General features: G+C 42.0%; 1 protein-coding gene across 2 annotated transcripts in view; it reads right to left on the reverse strand.

Annotated features, from left to right (window-relative positions):
* Positions 1 to 5876: 5876 nt before the first annotated feature.
* Positions 5877 to 15657, reverse strand: part of WDR11 (WD repeat domain 11) — a 69463-nt gene continuing 59682 nt past the window's right edge. The window contains exons 24-29 of one of the 2 annotated variants that reach the window (XM_084846051.1): positions 15114 to 15209; positions 14692 to 14857; positions 13819 to 13916; positions 9278 to 9423; positions 7722 to 7801; positions 5877 to 7464 (exon numbers count right to left, since the gene is read on the reverse strand). In XM_084846051.1, the coding sequence (XP_084702177.1) occupies positions 7310 to 7464; positions 7722 to 7801; positions 9278 to 9423; positions 13819 to 13916; positions 14692 to 14857; positions 15114 to 15209 (741 nt within the window). In that variant the 3' untranslated portion in view covers positions 5877 to 7309. Of the gene's footprint in view, positions 7465 to 7721; positions 7802 to 9277; positions 9424 to 9928; positions 10032 to 13818; positions 13917 to 14691; positions 14858 to 15113; positions 15210 to 15657 lie in introns of those variants that run through there. The other variant, XM_084846050.1, reaches the window with a different exon arrangement.

The raw sequence follows: 15657 nt of genomic DNA on the forward strand, positions 1-15657 counted from the left end.
CAGGGGAATCTCTGTTTACATTTTATAGCAAGATAATCTTTTCTCTTGCAGATATACTTCCACATATTTGGGGGGAACAGGAGGATATCTGCACACACTGCCAGCATCTCTTCTTCATACATAAAAGTGTAATGCACTAAGTACATAAAAGCTTGTCTTGGCATGCTGCCTGTCTATTGTAAATAATTATTCTTTTATCAAAAAAATAAAACCTGTCAGTTTAAGATCAGAATTAAGGCTATCTCATGTTGTTTCAAGCTCCACGAAGCCAGAAATTGGAAGCGAATACTGATACCTTAACTGACATGCCCCATTATCAGTGACGATGTTGTGCAATGTCATAAATTGTGCTTGCTTACAACTTACCCTCCATGCACACACACTTTTTCTTGGTCTTCCAGGCCCAAATCCAGATAGGGAGGATGGAGTGCCTGGGCCTAGCGAAAATGTCCCATGGTGTTCTGGCCCTGTATTGCCTCATGAGGCATCTGAGCATTACAGTTTTGCTAGAGGAACCCTCCTGTGAGGTGACCCATGCCTGTTTGTTGCTTACATCAGCAGCTGGCTGGCTGGGTTAAACAGTGCAAGGGAGCCCTCTTCTAGCAGTTAGGCTAGATGCTTCACATAAGGGAGTACAGGGCCAGGACAATGTGGGGTAACTTTGCTGACCAAGGAAAGGTGTGGGTGCATGGAGGGTCTAGTTGTAAGGAAGCACAATTTGTGACACTGCACATCATCGCTGATCACAGGGCACATCAGTTCTGTTCTGCTTTATTAAATTTGTAGTTTTGTCTTGCATTATTAAAACAAATGCTAGTTACCCAATTACCTCTACTTTTTGCTCCATAGGATGCTTTTGAGATTTCAGGGAATGAATGCCTTGAGCACATTCAGTTATGACATCACAGTAACTCAACCAATGGCTAGCGCATACAAATAGGCAGCAAGAGTAATAGCCTACTGCAGCATTTTCCAAGCTGGTGGCCTCCAGATGGTTTGGATTTCAACTCCCATCAGTCCCAGCTAGCATGGGAAATGGTCAGGAATGCTAGGACATGTAGTCTAAAACATCTGGACGGCACCAGCTTAGGGAAGGCTGGCCTATTGTGTAAAGGAGCTTATGCTATAATGTGACCAATCTGACAAACTCAAGACTAGATCTGTCAATTATTTCATCCTCAACTGTTTTACAGTATTAAAAGAGACTCCCAAGATGCAGTGTGTTTGGGCGGAATCCAATGTTTACAGTTAAGTCATCCTGAGTTCGACACTGATGGCACGTAAATGCTCATGAGACGTATGCATGCTTAACATCCACGAAATACCACTGTATCAGTATCAGAGCCGATACAGCATTTCTATGATTAAATCAACACACTTAAGTTTTAAAATGGATTTTAATAATTTCCCAACAACTGAAGAAAAAAAGCATTTATAATTATTTGTTCATCTTTCTACAAGAAATTGATGGGAATCATTTCATGCTGTGCAAAATATACAAACAATACCATATAGTTACAATCTTATGCATATTTACTTGGGAGTAAATCCCATTGAACTCAGTGGGACAGACTTCTGAAGCACACACAGAAATACATCAATTATAAGTAAGGCTTCTCCCAACCATGATGGAACAGATTAAAAAGTATCATGTGGTCTTCTAGGGCGACAATTGTGCACCCTTGTTAAAAGCCATTGCTGCCTTAATAGTAGCCCTACTAAAACCTACTGAGAAGAAACACCTTACTCAGAGTAAGGCTGAGAATACATTACTTACTTATTTGGCTTATTACGTCTTCCAAGCAAAAGCCTCAAGTTAGGTTTGTTGTGAATTTCCCCAAGGCCAAATTGGTTATCTATTCATTGCCAATGACTGAACTGGACATTACAGGCAGGGTATGGCCCAGAATGTCTGGCAAAATACAGTTGCGATGTGGTCATCATGTCGAGCACTTCCCAGCCTCCCACTCCAGTGCATTGGCTGCAGCTTGCAGTGGGAAAGGCAGAGCAACACTGACTGTAGTACACGCTTTCGACTAGATGTTACCTGGGAGAAGTGGGTTGAGGGCAGCCACGCTTCCTTTGTATTGTCTAGTTCGGCCCTAAGAACACACCAAAAAGAATGTGTATTTTGATGCGAAATGTGCAGAGAAGCATGTGTTGACAGGACTTCAAAGGCATTATAATTAAAGATGCTCTGTTTTGTATAAATAATGACATCACTTTTATTATTAAAAAAACCCAATCATGAAATGAAATTCTACTCTGAAAATTTTTGCTATCAAATGTGCCATCTTGACTTAGATTGAAATAACATGTCCAACAATTTGTAGACTCCGTGGGGGAAAATTACTGTGTAGTTTTAAGAAATGGTGTGTCAGGTGAATTTTAAAACGTTGCTAAGTAAGTAAGCCTTCCTAACAGAAAAGATGCGGCTTTCATAGCAATGAAAGGCTGCAGCAGGGGGCATGAGTCTGGAAGACAGATATACAGAAACAGAGAAAAAGCACAGGTTAAAAAATGTGGACTTTGAAAACCCACTAACAAATGACTAAATTAATAATATTAGGGTTGTATGCTTCCTAAACGGTACTATGTATTAAATAAGCAATATTAACTATTGTTACGAAGTAACTAGTTTTCATGAGTTCAACTCACATTTCTTTCATCAGCCAGAGATAGCTTAACCAGCTATACAAATTAGATGCAGGGAAAAACTACATTGAACCAAAGAAATATAAGACGCATGCACCAAACCCCTGTGCTTTCCTGACAAAGGGGCATTCCTCATGTGGACTCCCCCATTGATTTCAATGGAGGCAGCAGATCCATGGAGGAGCACTGCTAAGGGATAGACCATGGGGTGCAGGTCAGGGGGAGGGGCCCTAAACATCATCCCGATAGGCGGTGAAGTTTCATGGCACTGCTTCGAAGGAAAATAGTGCAGTGGTGAATGGCCAGTCAAGGCTGCAGCCCAACGGCACACCATTTTAATTCATTTTTAATTTTAATTATTTTGATTTTAAAATAATTGTTTTAATAAAGAATTATTTTAATTATTTTCCTCTTCTGAGTTTCAGGAGCAGCAAGCTGAAACAGTCAGATATGGGCTTTGAACTAAGCAGATGTGAAATTTAACAAAGGAAAATATTTTAATTTAAAACAGTGTGCCGTGGCCATCCACTACAGCACTTTCCTTTGGTGCAGCCAATGAGGGCACTGGAGCAGGGAAAAGCCTGTGCCTTAGCTGCTGTAGTTCTCTCATTTGCCATTCACCAAGAAAGGCAGTGTTTCACTGAGTAGCAGTGGGCTGAACCAAATTTAGTAAAGGAAAATACCTTAATTTAATGTGGCATGACACGGGGTTGCAGCCTCAATCACCCGCTGCCATGTTTTCCTTGCCATAGACAAGGTACAAAGAAGCATGGTTGGCAGGGCAGCAGGGAGAGGCTGGCGAGCGGGAGCCCAACCACACCAGAAAGTACCTTGCCCAGTGCTCCCTCAAAGCTAGGGGTACTTTTGGATCCATGCACATGCAAGAACGTGCCCACAGATTTGCAACTTCCATTGAAATTAATGACGCTCATCCTGACTTCTATAATTCCAGTCACTGGTGCCAGAGAAATCAATGGACTAAGACTTGCTGGTTGAGGAGAGCATTCATAAGCTAGTATGTTCATACTTTCCCCCAGATTATCACCATGCCAGAAATACAAATACCTCCAGGTATCATTAATGGGCCCTGAGCAGATCTATCTTTATGGTATAGTTGCCTGGGATGATTTGAAGATATCTCCAAATACCTTTAGCTCCAAGTGGCAAGCACTGATAGTTTAGTGAAGACATGCACATTACCTATCTGTACTTGACAGTCTTGTAATCCACAAGAGACTCTGAACCACTGCAAAGGCTCCTGTGTTTCAAGAAGCGTGCAGATCAGGATAAGACAATTCTCAGGCTTATGTCCTGAGAAATCATAGGCTTATTCTCAGGCTTATGTCCTGAGAATGCTCTTGAAATCACAGCCCGATTACATGACAAGGGAAAGCATCAAAAGATCTTCCGTTGTACTGACCCCGGAACAAATCTGTATGATACAGACCCAGAGGAGATTTTCAAAAGCGTTAAATGAATTCTCATTCTAATACACATTACATTTCACCAGGAACCAATTATCTAGCTCCCAGAGAAGCATTTGAAAATCCAAGCACAAGAGCATTTTCCCCATGAGAACTTGCAAGAGGTCACTTAATGCTTGTTCCTTTGGTAAAATCTTTCATCATTTCCTTACTGCTCTGAAGATACCGTTAAAGGCAATGCAGCAGTCTGCGGTTGCTTTGATCAAAGTAGATGGATTATTTCACACCAATCCATCAGTATTGTACTATTAACTAATTGGTTTACTCCAGTGAACAAAGCTGCCAATTTCTAAGTGTTTGAGGATGCAGAGCCCCAGGTTCTAAGCGCAAATGATATTGGAAATAATAAAAACTTGGAATGGAATAGGTCCTGACTAAAAACACACTGAACACACTCGTTATGGATGAGTTTAAATAAGCAAAGACCAAATCTGTTTGCGCTCCATTATCTTGAATTTAATATTAGCATTGGACTGAAATTTCTTCCTACCATTGTTTGGAGCCAGGGTTCATTTGAAAAAGTCCTTATGTGTTTGCTCATTTCAGGCTCTCAGTCACGACACCTAGGCAGCTTGTTTGTGTAAAAATATGTTTGCTCTACTGCAGGGGTAGGCAACCCAGTGCCCTCCAGATGTTTTGGACCACAACTCCCATCAGCCCTAGCCCGCATGGACAATGGTTAGGAATTTTGGGTGTCCAAAAATTTGGAGGGCAACAGGTTGCCTACTCCTGCTCTGCTGGAATGGTTTACCCTGCCCTATTATCAGGAGTGAATAAAGCTACATTAATCTCTTCCTGCTCTAAGGACTAACGAGTGCATTCTGTCACTTGGTACTGTGCTGCAGCAATACACTTGATGCACAATATATACATTAGATAGTATTAGAACAGCTACCAAAATGGAAGGAACTGTCATGTGTTCCCTTCCAGCAGGGATACATGCTTAAAAATAGAATCCACAGATACCCGTGATTCCAAATTAAGGAAGCCATTCACAAATATTGTATTATACCATATACTGATTACGTAAATCCTCCCTGATATTTCTGGGGGGAAATGCAGCAAAATATGTAAAAAAGCACATGTTAATGTAGCCTTCATAAGAAACAATATGTACTGAATGGAATGACAATCCAAAGTGGCAGAATTAGAAAGACAATTTGGAAGGAAAAACCCTTAGAAGGAAGCCTCCACATTCAATGCCCTGACAGGTTGCTGCTGGTAGGGCAGGGGGCGCAACAGAGGCAAAAATCCTCCTCCTTTTAAATCTTTTCCCTCTAGACAGACCTTTGAGTTTACAGAGGGCGCACTGGCAGGGGCTGGAGAGGCCATAGGATTTCTTGTATCTTGGCCTTTCCTCTCCCTTCCCTGCTGACCAGAACTCCCCCTTTTCCTTCACTCGGAGGTTGCATTTGTGACCTTGGGAAACAGCCAGCATGGTTCTTTCCACAGAAGCTGCAAAGGATCGGAACCCAGAGTCCCCCTTCTGAGGTCACAGCAGTGTCTATGGTCTTGGGAAGGGGACTCCAAACAATCCTAAGGTCCCTGGGATGCTCTTGTGCATAATACACGTGCATAATACACATAGAAAGGGAGAAATAAATAATTTTGGGTTTTGGAAGCTTATATCAGAAAGGCCTGTTAAAGACCTGATAGAAGCTTGACCTCTGCTTCATATGAAATAGTCAAGAGAACTCGGTACTATGCGACGTAAACTGGAGCCAAGCCAAAACAATCTTTTAGTTTTGTTTGTACATTTATTATGGCCACCAAGTTGGATGTCTTTAAAAGAGGACAACATAAATTCATGGAGGTTAATGCTATCCATGGCTACTAGTCATGATGGCTATGTGGTACTGCCAGAATCAGAAGCAGCATGACTCTGAATACCAGCTGCTTGGGAACAGCAGCTCATTACTTGCCTTTGGGCTTCCCGTCATCATCTGGTTGGCCCCTGTACAAACAGAATGCTAGACTAGGGAGGCTGTGGGTATGATCCAGCAGGGCTCTTTATTACTGAAACGCACACCCAACTGCCCCCTTGAAATGTCACCTACGTCACTTGCCTAACTCCTGACACTAGAAGGAACTGTAGAGAAGTACTCAAAGGCTGGTTTTTAAGTGTGCAGGAATCTCCCATCTGTGGTAGCAAGGGACTAGTTTAATTCCTAAACTTGTCTGACTAAGCTCGGGAAGCTTTCTGATCTAAATGAGCTAAAGCTTAGTAGAATCCTTTTATATATTCTCTGTAAGCCCCTTCGGTCCATGTGACTGTGGGCAGGTCTACAGCAGGACTTTTACTAGTCACATGGGCAGGGGGCATGGATGATTTACAGAGAGCGTGTTCAAAAGCCACCTGGCTCAAGATTTAGCTCTGGTGGGTAAGGAAGCATGGTCAGACAAGCTCAGGAACTGCACAGCTTCTTTGCACCTAAGGCTAAGGAGCTTCCTTTGGAGGGGCTTCACACTCTCTGAGTTGTGATTAGTGTTCACGACTTGGAGCAAAAGCTGAGACACCTTTTAGATTTCCATGCAAGCGGCTTAGTTTTTCTGATGAACGTTTCCACCTTTTTGAATATGTATACTTCAACATGAAACGTCAACTCAGTTCCAGTACTGACAGCTCAAACAGTCCAAATGGTTGTTTAGAGCAGCAATCTACTTGGGAGCGCCAGTGAAGCAGTGACCAATCCTAAACATATCCCCCATTTCCCAATGTCACAGAGCATGCTAGAATGCAATTTTTAAGTCATGTGGCTTCGTGTAACTTGAGAGCTGCGTTTTAGTATCACTGCAAGGGATCCTGGGGTACACCCCTCAGGGGCAACAACATGTTGGACTGGCCCTGGTTCTACAGTTTTCACATACAACCGAAGACCCCTTAAGATGGATATCCCTTTCCTTTTAGTTGGAGGCTTTGATAAATACAATTTCTGAACTTTTGTTTAAAGAGAAATATGGACGTATTGCTTAACGGTAACAAAATTATCTCCACCAATTTTGAAAGAAAACTCTGGTTACACATGGCATGCTGCATTTATAATTTCTATTGTGACCAAAGCTGTATTTTTTGCCCCCCCAAAACTCCTCTTCATTGTCTTTAAATAATTGCTGTACCGATTACTCCATCTGATGGTAAATCACAATTTTTAGTGGTTTACTTAGAGTTGTCACTCTTTAAGACCTTCTTTCAGTTGTTCAAGTTCCTTTAATAAATCTTTGCCAGCTGCTCCTGCTTTTGAGGCAAACAGAGTAGCAGCCTGTTTAAACCCCAGAGTCTTCAGGCTTCTAGCATAATCTGCAAATACCGCATGGATTAGTTTTTGTAAAATGTGGGTTAAGGAATACAGGAGTGAACAGAAATAACCAGATATCAGACTGCTTTATCATCTCTCTCCCAAACAAGAGCCATCTTAGAGTGGGACAGTTTATGGATTGTGATGCTTAAAGCTAGCACAACCTATGCTTTGATCTTGGGTATGACAATGCCCAATACTGAGCTGTGTTCTTTCCCATTTAAGACACTGCACATCATCATCTGTATCCTCTGTTTTTAGTAGTTCATAATTTCAAAAAGGATATTTGCATCTTCGTTAACATCAATTGTGCCATACTTGAGGCAGGCTTCGATGAACAAGGCAGCCCGATCAAAATACCTCATGCTGTTAAAGAGAAGAATGAACAGTTAGGCTACTTGAAAAAAGCCAGCTTGAAAGTACTTGCACTTACTATGTAGCTAGGAACCTTTATACGTTTGTAACAGGACTCAGTGGATGGCTTTGATGCAAACAGGTCTCAGTGATGGCTCTGATGCAAAGCTTCAAAGAGGGCCACTGATTCAGTCCCCCAGGTTTGAACAATAACTGATACAGCACATGTTGAGAGCAAGTAAAAATGCCACTTTTCACCCTATCCTTCCTGAAAAGAATGTCAGTTCAAACACAATAACGATGAGATACACAAAAGTTGTGCCTCTTCATTTCATGGCCTTTTGGCCTCATTGTCTACAATGTTTTTTTTAATTTATATCTAGAATCATAGAATAGAATAGTAGGGTTGGAAGGGGCCTACAAGGCCATCAAGTCCAACCCCCTGCTCAATGCAGGAAAATCTGTATAACTATACGTGTGTATATCTATATCTTTCAACTGAGAATAACACTTCAAGTGGGCTAGTGAATGAAAGCTTATGCCACAATTAATTTGTCTTTAAGATGTCAAAAGACAGTTTTTTTGCTGTTAACAGACTCCACAAGCAGGGCATAAGTGCAACAGCACCCTCCCACCCATGTTCCCCAGCAACTGGTGTAAATAGGCTCACTGCTTCTGGTACTGGAGGTAGCACATAGCCATGAAGACTAGTACCCACTGATAGCCTTTTCCTCCAGGAATTAGTCTAACCCCCTTTTAAACCCATCCAAGTCGGTGGCCATCACTACTTCTTGTGGTAGCAAATTCCATAGTTTAACTATGCGCTGTGTGAAGAAGTACTTCCTTTTATCTGTCCTGAATCTCCCACCAATCAGCTTCATAGGATGTTGCTGGGTTCTAGTATTTTGAGAGAGCAAGAAAAATGTCTCCCTATCCACATTCTCCACAACATGCATAATGTTGTAGACCTCTAACATATCTCCCCTCACCCTCCTTTTTTCCAAGCTAAACAATCCCAGATGTTGTAACCTTCTCTCATTGGGGAGGTACTCTAGCCCCTTAATCATTTTAGTTGCCCTTTTCTGCACCTTTTCCAGTTCTACAATAACTTTTTTTAGGTGTGGTAAACAGAACTGTACACAGTATTCCAAGTGTAGTCGCACCACGGATTCGCAGGTGCAGGACTGCAGCCTAATTCAAATTCTTTATAGAACACTTAACAACTTCACTGTTTCAGAAAACACATGTTTTTGAACTGACAAATGGTAGCAATACCATTTTATTCAGAAAGGTATTGATTGCTGTTTTAATTATCAATTGGATGTGTCTGACTTCTGCTGATTTCCTTTTGTTTGTGTTTATGTCCTGTTGGTGGCTTTAAAATTGTACTGGGAGTATTGTATATATGCCACTGAATCTATATCTTATATAGAGAAGGGGCTCATAATATTTCAGAGGAATGGAGCAAAGAAAAATGCCTCATTTGACCTGTGTAACATCTCTGCAACTCTCATGAAGCAACCCAGGGAGAGGAGGACAAGGATGGCCTTGGATTTCTGATTGATTTGTGGAGAACAAAGGTGATCGACCCAACGCTTCAGAACATCAGCACATTCCTCTGCATTCAGGCGAACCTATGAAAGATCAAAAATATTTGAACAAAATTTAGGAACTAAGTCACAGTCCACTCAGGTACTAAAATATATACCCATTATTTTGCTGCTCTCCTTGAGAGGAAGCTTTTATTTTTAAAGTGCCTGGCAAAAGATGAGGAAGAATCTCCAATTTGGGGGGACAGAATATATATTTTACAGATTTGTATTCACGCAGTTTTTGATCACTTCAGCAAATGAGATCGTTACCTTGTCATGGTGCTGGAGCTTGAGCACCTCAATGACGTCATGAGCTAAACCGTGAAGGGACACCCAAGACGGGAAGGTCATGGCAGAGAGGTCAGACTAAATACGATCCCTGGGGAAGGAAACGGCAACCCACCCCAGGATTCTTGCCATGAAAACTAAATGGATCAGTACAACCAGAGATATGTCGGTATACCATCGGAAGATGGGAATCCCAGGTCGGAAGATGGTCAAAATGCTACTGGCGAGGAACAGAGGATAAGTTCAACTAGCCCCAGATGTGAAGACGCAGCTAGCTCAAAGCCGAAAGGACGGCTAGCAGCCGACGGTGCTGGTGGTGAACGACGAATCCGATGTTCTAAAGATCAATACACCATAGGAACCTGGAATGTAAGATCTATGAGCCAGGGCAAATTGGATGTGGTTATTGGGGAGATGTCAAGATTAAATATAGACATTTTGGGTGTCAGTGAACTGAAATGGACTGGAATGGGCCACTTCACATCAAATGACCACCAGATCTACTACTGTGGACAAGAGGACCACAGAAGAAATGGAGTAGCCTTCATAATTAATAATAAAGTGGCTAAAGCAGTGCTTGGATACAATCCAAAAAATGACAGAATGATCTCAATTCGAATTCAGGGTAAGCCATTTAACATCACAGTGATCCAACCACAGATGCTGAAGAAGCAGAAGTAGATCAGTTCTATGAGGATCTGCAGCACCTACTGGATAGTACGCCAAAAAAAGATGTTATTTTCATTACAGGAGACTGGAATGCTAAGGTGGGTGGTTAAACGACACCTGGAATTACAGGCAAGCATGGTCTGGGAGAACAAAATGAAGCAGGACATAGGCTGATAGAATTTTGCCAAGACAACTCACTGTGCATAACAAACACTCTCTTCCAACAACCTAAGAGACGACTTTATACATGGACTTCACCAGATGGTCGACACCGAAATCAGATTGACTACATCCTTTGTAGCCAAAGGTGGCGGACATCTATGCAGTTGGCAAAAACAAGACCTGGAGCTGATTGTAGTTCAGATCACGAACTTCTTATTGCACAATTTAGAATTTAGAATCTAAAGAGAATAGGGAAGACCCACAGATCAGGTAGATATGAGCTCACTAATATTCCTAATGAATATGCAGTGGAGGTGAAGAATAGATTTAAGGGACTAGATTTAGTAGATGGGGTCCCGGAAGAACTATGGACAGAAGTTCGCAACATTGTTCAGGAGGCGGCAACAAAAAACGTCCCAAAGAAAAAGAAAACCAAGAAGGCAAGATGGCTGTCTGCTGAGACACTGGAAGGAGCCCAAGAAAGAAGGAAAGCAAAAGGCAACAGTGATAGGGGGAGATATGCCCAATTAAATGCAAAATTCCAGAGGTTAGCCAGAAGAGATAAGGAATTATTTTTAAACAAGCAATGCGCAGATGCGGAAGAAGATAATAGAATAGGAAGGACAAGAGACCTCTGCCAGAAAATTAGAAACATTGGAGGTAAATTCCAGGCAAAAATGGCTACAATCAAAAACAAAGATGGCAAGGACCTAACAGAAGCAGAAGAGATCAAGAAAAGGTGGCAAGAATATATGGAAAATCTGTATAGGAAGGATAATAATATCGGGGATAGATTTGACGGTGTGGTCAGCGAGCTAGAGCCAGCCATCCCGAAGAGTGAGGTTGAATGGGCCTTAAGAAGCATTGCTAATAACAAGGCAGCAGGAGATGACGGTATCCCAGCTGAACTGTTTAAAATCTTGCAAGATGATGCTGTCAAGGTGATGCATGCCATATGCCAGCAAATTTGGAAAACACAAGAATGGCCAACAGATTGGAAAAAATCAACCTATATCCTCATACCAAAAAAGGGTATGAGCTAAAGAATGTTCAAACTATTGAACAGTGGCACTTATTTCACATGCCAGTAAAGTAATGCTCCAGATCTTGCAAGGTAGACTCCAGCAATTCATGGAACGAGAATTGCCAGATGTACAAGCTGGGTTTCGAAAAGGCAGAGGAACTAGAGACCAAATTGCCAATATCTGCTGGATAATGGAGAAAGCCAGGGAGTTTCAGAAAAACATCTATTTCTGTTTTACTGACTATTCTAAAGCCTTTGACTGTGTGGATCATAACAAATTCTTGTTCTGTGTGGATCATAGCAAGTTCTTGGTGGTATGGGGATACCAAGTCATCTTGTCTGCCTCCTGAGGAATCTGTATAACGACCAAGTAGCAACGGTAAGAACAGACCATGGAACAACGGACTGGTTTAAGATTGGGAATGGAGTACGGCAGGGTTGTATACTCTCACCCTACCTATTCAACCTGTACGCAGAACACATCATGCGACGTGCTGGGCTTGATGAAGCCAAGGCTGGAGTTAAAATTGCTGGAAGAAACATTAACAATCTCAGATATTCATATGATACCACTTTGATGGCTGAAAGCGAGGAGGAGCTGAGGAACCTCATTACGAAGGTGAAAGAAGAAAGTGCAAAAGCTGGGTTGCAGTTAAACCTCAAAAAAACCAAGATTATGGCAACCAGCTTGATTGATAACTGGCGAACAGAGGGAGAAAACGTGGTGGCAGTGACAGACTTTGTATTTCTAGGTGCAAAGATTACTGCAGATGCTGACTGCAGCCAGGAAATCAGAAGAAGTTTACTTCTTGGGAGGACAGCAATAACAAATCTTGATAAAATAGTTAAGAGCAGAGACATCACTGACAACAAAGGTCCGCATAGTTCAAGCAATGGTATTCCTCGTAGTGACCTATGGCTGCGAGAGCTGGACCATAAGGAAGGCTGAGTGAAGGAAGATCGATGCTTTTGAACTGTGGTGCTGGAGGAAAATTCTGAGAGTGCCTGGGACTGTATGAAGATCAAACCAGTCTATACTCCAGGAAATAAAGCCAGACTGCTCACTTGAGGGAATGATCTTAAAGGCAAAACTGAAGTACTTTGGCCACATAATGAGAAGATAGGATACCCTGGAGAAGATGCTGATGCTAGGGAAAGTGGAAGGCAAAAGGAAGAGGGGCCGACCAAGGGCAAGATGGATGGATGATATTCTGGAGGTGACGGACTCAACCTTGGGGGAGCTGGGGGTGGCGACGGCCGACAGGAAGCTCTGGAGTGGGTTGGTCCATGAAGTCACAAAGAGTCGGAAGTGACTGACCGAATAAACAACAACAATTCACGCAGCTTTTCGTCAACATCCTGCTCCAAAATAATGACCCCATGGGCTGGTTCAGCTACCACCAAAAGACTCTGCAGGAGCACAGATTGAGTGCAAACACATTCCCCAAATGCAAAAGGGTTCCAGTGAAGCATGGAGTAGAGGGAAGCAAGGGTCAGAAGCCAGGAAGATTGCTGGCCACAAGAACTGGCACAAAGGAGGTCCAGAGCCAGAGGTAAATGTGACCAAGGCAGCAGGGAACTGGAAGCAAGGAATATCGCCAGGCTAAAAGTGGGTGGTGAAGGAAGACCAGCTGAGGTCACAAGTAAGGAGCTCGAAGCAAAGCTTGAGCCTGAACAATTAACACGCGCTCTCTCAGAAAACACATGTTTTTGAGCTGACAAACAACCGGGGTGAAGTGGGGTGTAGCAAGACAGTTTTACTCAAAGGGATTTTGAGCAAAAGGGGTTGCTCTTTCAATTCTCAATTAAATGAGGAGCCACAAGCAGGACTCACCTGGCAATCTTATGAGGGAGAGCAACTCCCTTTGCTGACACAGACCTGCAAATCCTGGGACACAATCCCATAAGCAGCTCGTTTCTGAAGCCAATGATTCTGGTTCAAAATCCATTTAGGACTGATGCCTATATCCTCCTCGCCACCCCACACAGGTTTGTTTGTTTCTTTAGGAAATCTACGATACTCTCCTGGAACTGGGCTTTCCTAAATCTGACAACCTTTCAGTGTGAAGTCTTTTCTTCAACAGTTATTGTCACTAGTATCTCAAAATGCATATGTGGGGAATTTCCCTCCTCTAAGAATTACACATTCTAAAGTTGTGACCCCTGCTCTCCCTCCTGTAAGTATGAACATGCCAGCTTTCATCTTCCTGACTTCTTACCTGGCTATGATGTATGAATAAAATCATTTATTGACAAGAAGCAGCTCATGTAGGAGGATTGAGAGAACCACTTACTTTTGCAAGCCATGCTGCCCGATTCCATTCACCATAGGTTTGCAGGTAACGACAGGCATCAGCAGCTTTATCTATTAAACAAAGTAACTGGACACCCTCTGGGGGAGAAAAAAAAACTATATAAGATGAACTAGTCACAATTTAAAACCATGAAGAGTCAACAAAGCCCCCTTTGCTAATTCAGGATATCAGAGAGACCCTGATTACTTGCTACCTACAGAATGCAAAAAGTATTTTAGCCCAAATTCTATTACTAAGTGTGACCCCACACATTTATTTCTACTCACATCACAAAAAAGACCAAAGAGTCACAGAAACTTTCTAAGCAGGATCCATAGTTACAGTACAGGGTTTTGTAAATGCTTCTATTTGCCCCCACTTCTCCCACAGCCCCATTTTAAATTTTGCAAAGGTCTACCAGTACTTAACACCAGGTCCTGAACACTTCAGGCTCACAATCTGTTCCAAACTGGGGGTAGCAAAGTATTATATGTACATGTTACATGTATAGGAATTGAATGGTTTATGCCACATACTGAACGGCTGTGGAGGGGTGAGGACTAAGCTCAAGACATGTACTTTATTGCACATTACATATCCAGGCCCTGTGTATGCTGTCCTGTAAACAATTTACACACACACTCACTTTTAAAAGTAAAGTTACTATATCACCTTGAACAGCAAGTTTTCCCACAGTACATGGCTTAGGATCCAGTTTTAAGTAGACACTACAGGTTTATAATTTTCTCAACAAACTGTTTTCAGCAGTACTTCCCCTACTTATGTAGCACTGAGCTAGAGTTTGTTCAAGGGGGCTTCCACTCGAAGTTGCAGCCATTATTTTGCGCTCAAGAAAGAGAACAAACATCTTACCTGCTAGCTTTCCATTTGCAATCATGTTGGTTGCCACCAATTTGATGGTACTTTGGGATGGACCTGAGGAAGTGACTGTTGTAACCAGACATGCCTTGAGCGAATCACAATAGTAATAGGGGTTCTCAGCACTTGTCTCTAAAAGCAACTGCACAGCTCTATCAGTCTGGGAAGGGGATAAAAAATAAAGTTGTATAGCTTTCAATGCATCTTAGTCACTCAGAAAATCCACCACACTGGTTTGGCAGTTGTTGCTTATTTTTAAGGGAAAATGAAATCACACTGTAACAATAGTTATTGTCAACATAACTGGATTTCACCTTAGCTTGCTAATAAGCCACTTACATGAGCCAGAACTGAACAGTGCAACTGTAAAAAGCTGAAATTGGCAACATAAGCCAGGCTAAATTGGCAACACAAACCTGGCCCAAAAGTAGCAGCTGGTCAGTGCATTTCCTGGTGTGATCGTAATTTGATCTTTTAACCTCCTGGAGATTGACCCTTTCAAGCTGGAATTTCTGCAGAGAATCATATGTAAATTAATAAGAAACTGAAAATGATCATTCATTAAATAAGAAATATACGCTCTACTGCTATATAAAATAGATTATGTCAGTCTCAGATGTTCACAATCTGAGGATCTATTATTATGTTTCAATGGTGTAAATTCCTCATAACTTAACCAAGTCATTTTCACATGGGAAGGTGTATGAATCCCTATGTAGACATGTTAGTCCAATTATAATCTCCATAGCAATAAATAATAGGTAAATTGACCCTAAGAAAGTAAGGGAAGCAGGAACAGAAAGGGATGGAGGATTCACAGGTAAAAGACACAGAAAAGTAGCTGGAATTAAGGCTGCAATCCTATACACATTTACTCAGGAGTAACTGCTATTGAACTCCATGGGATTTCCTAGTAGGTGTGCATAGCATTGCACTGCGAAAGGTTTTAAAATTCTGCTG

The sequence above is a fragment of the Heloderma suspectum genome, chromosome 3 (assembly GCF_057233095.1).
Source record: "Heloderma suspectum isolate Gila_16-S chromosome 3, 16-S_ref, whole genome shotgun sequence".
NCBI classification, from domain to species: domain Eukaryota; kingdom Metazoa; phylum Chordata; class Lepidosauria; order Squamata; family Helodermatidae; genus Heloderma; species Heloderma suspectum.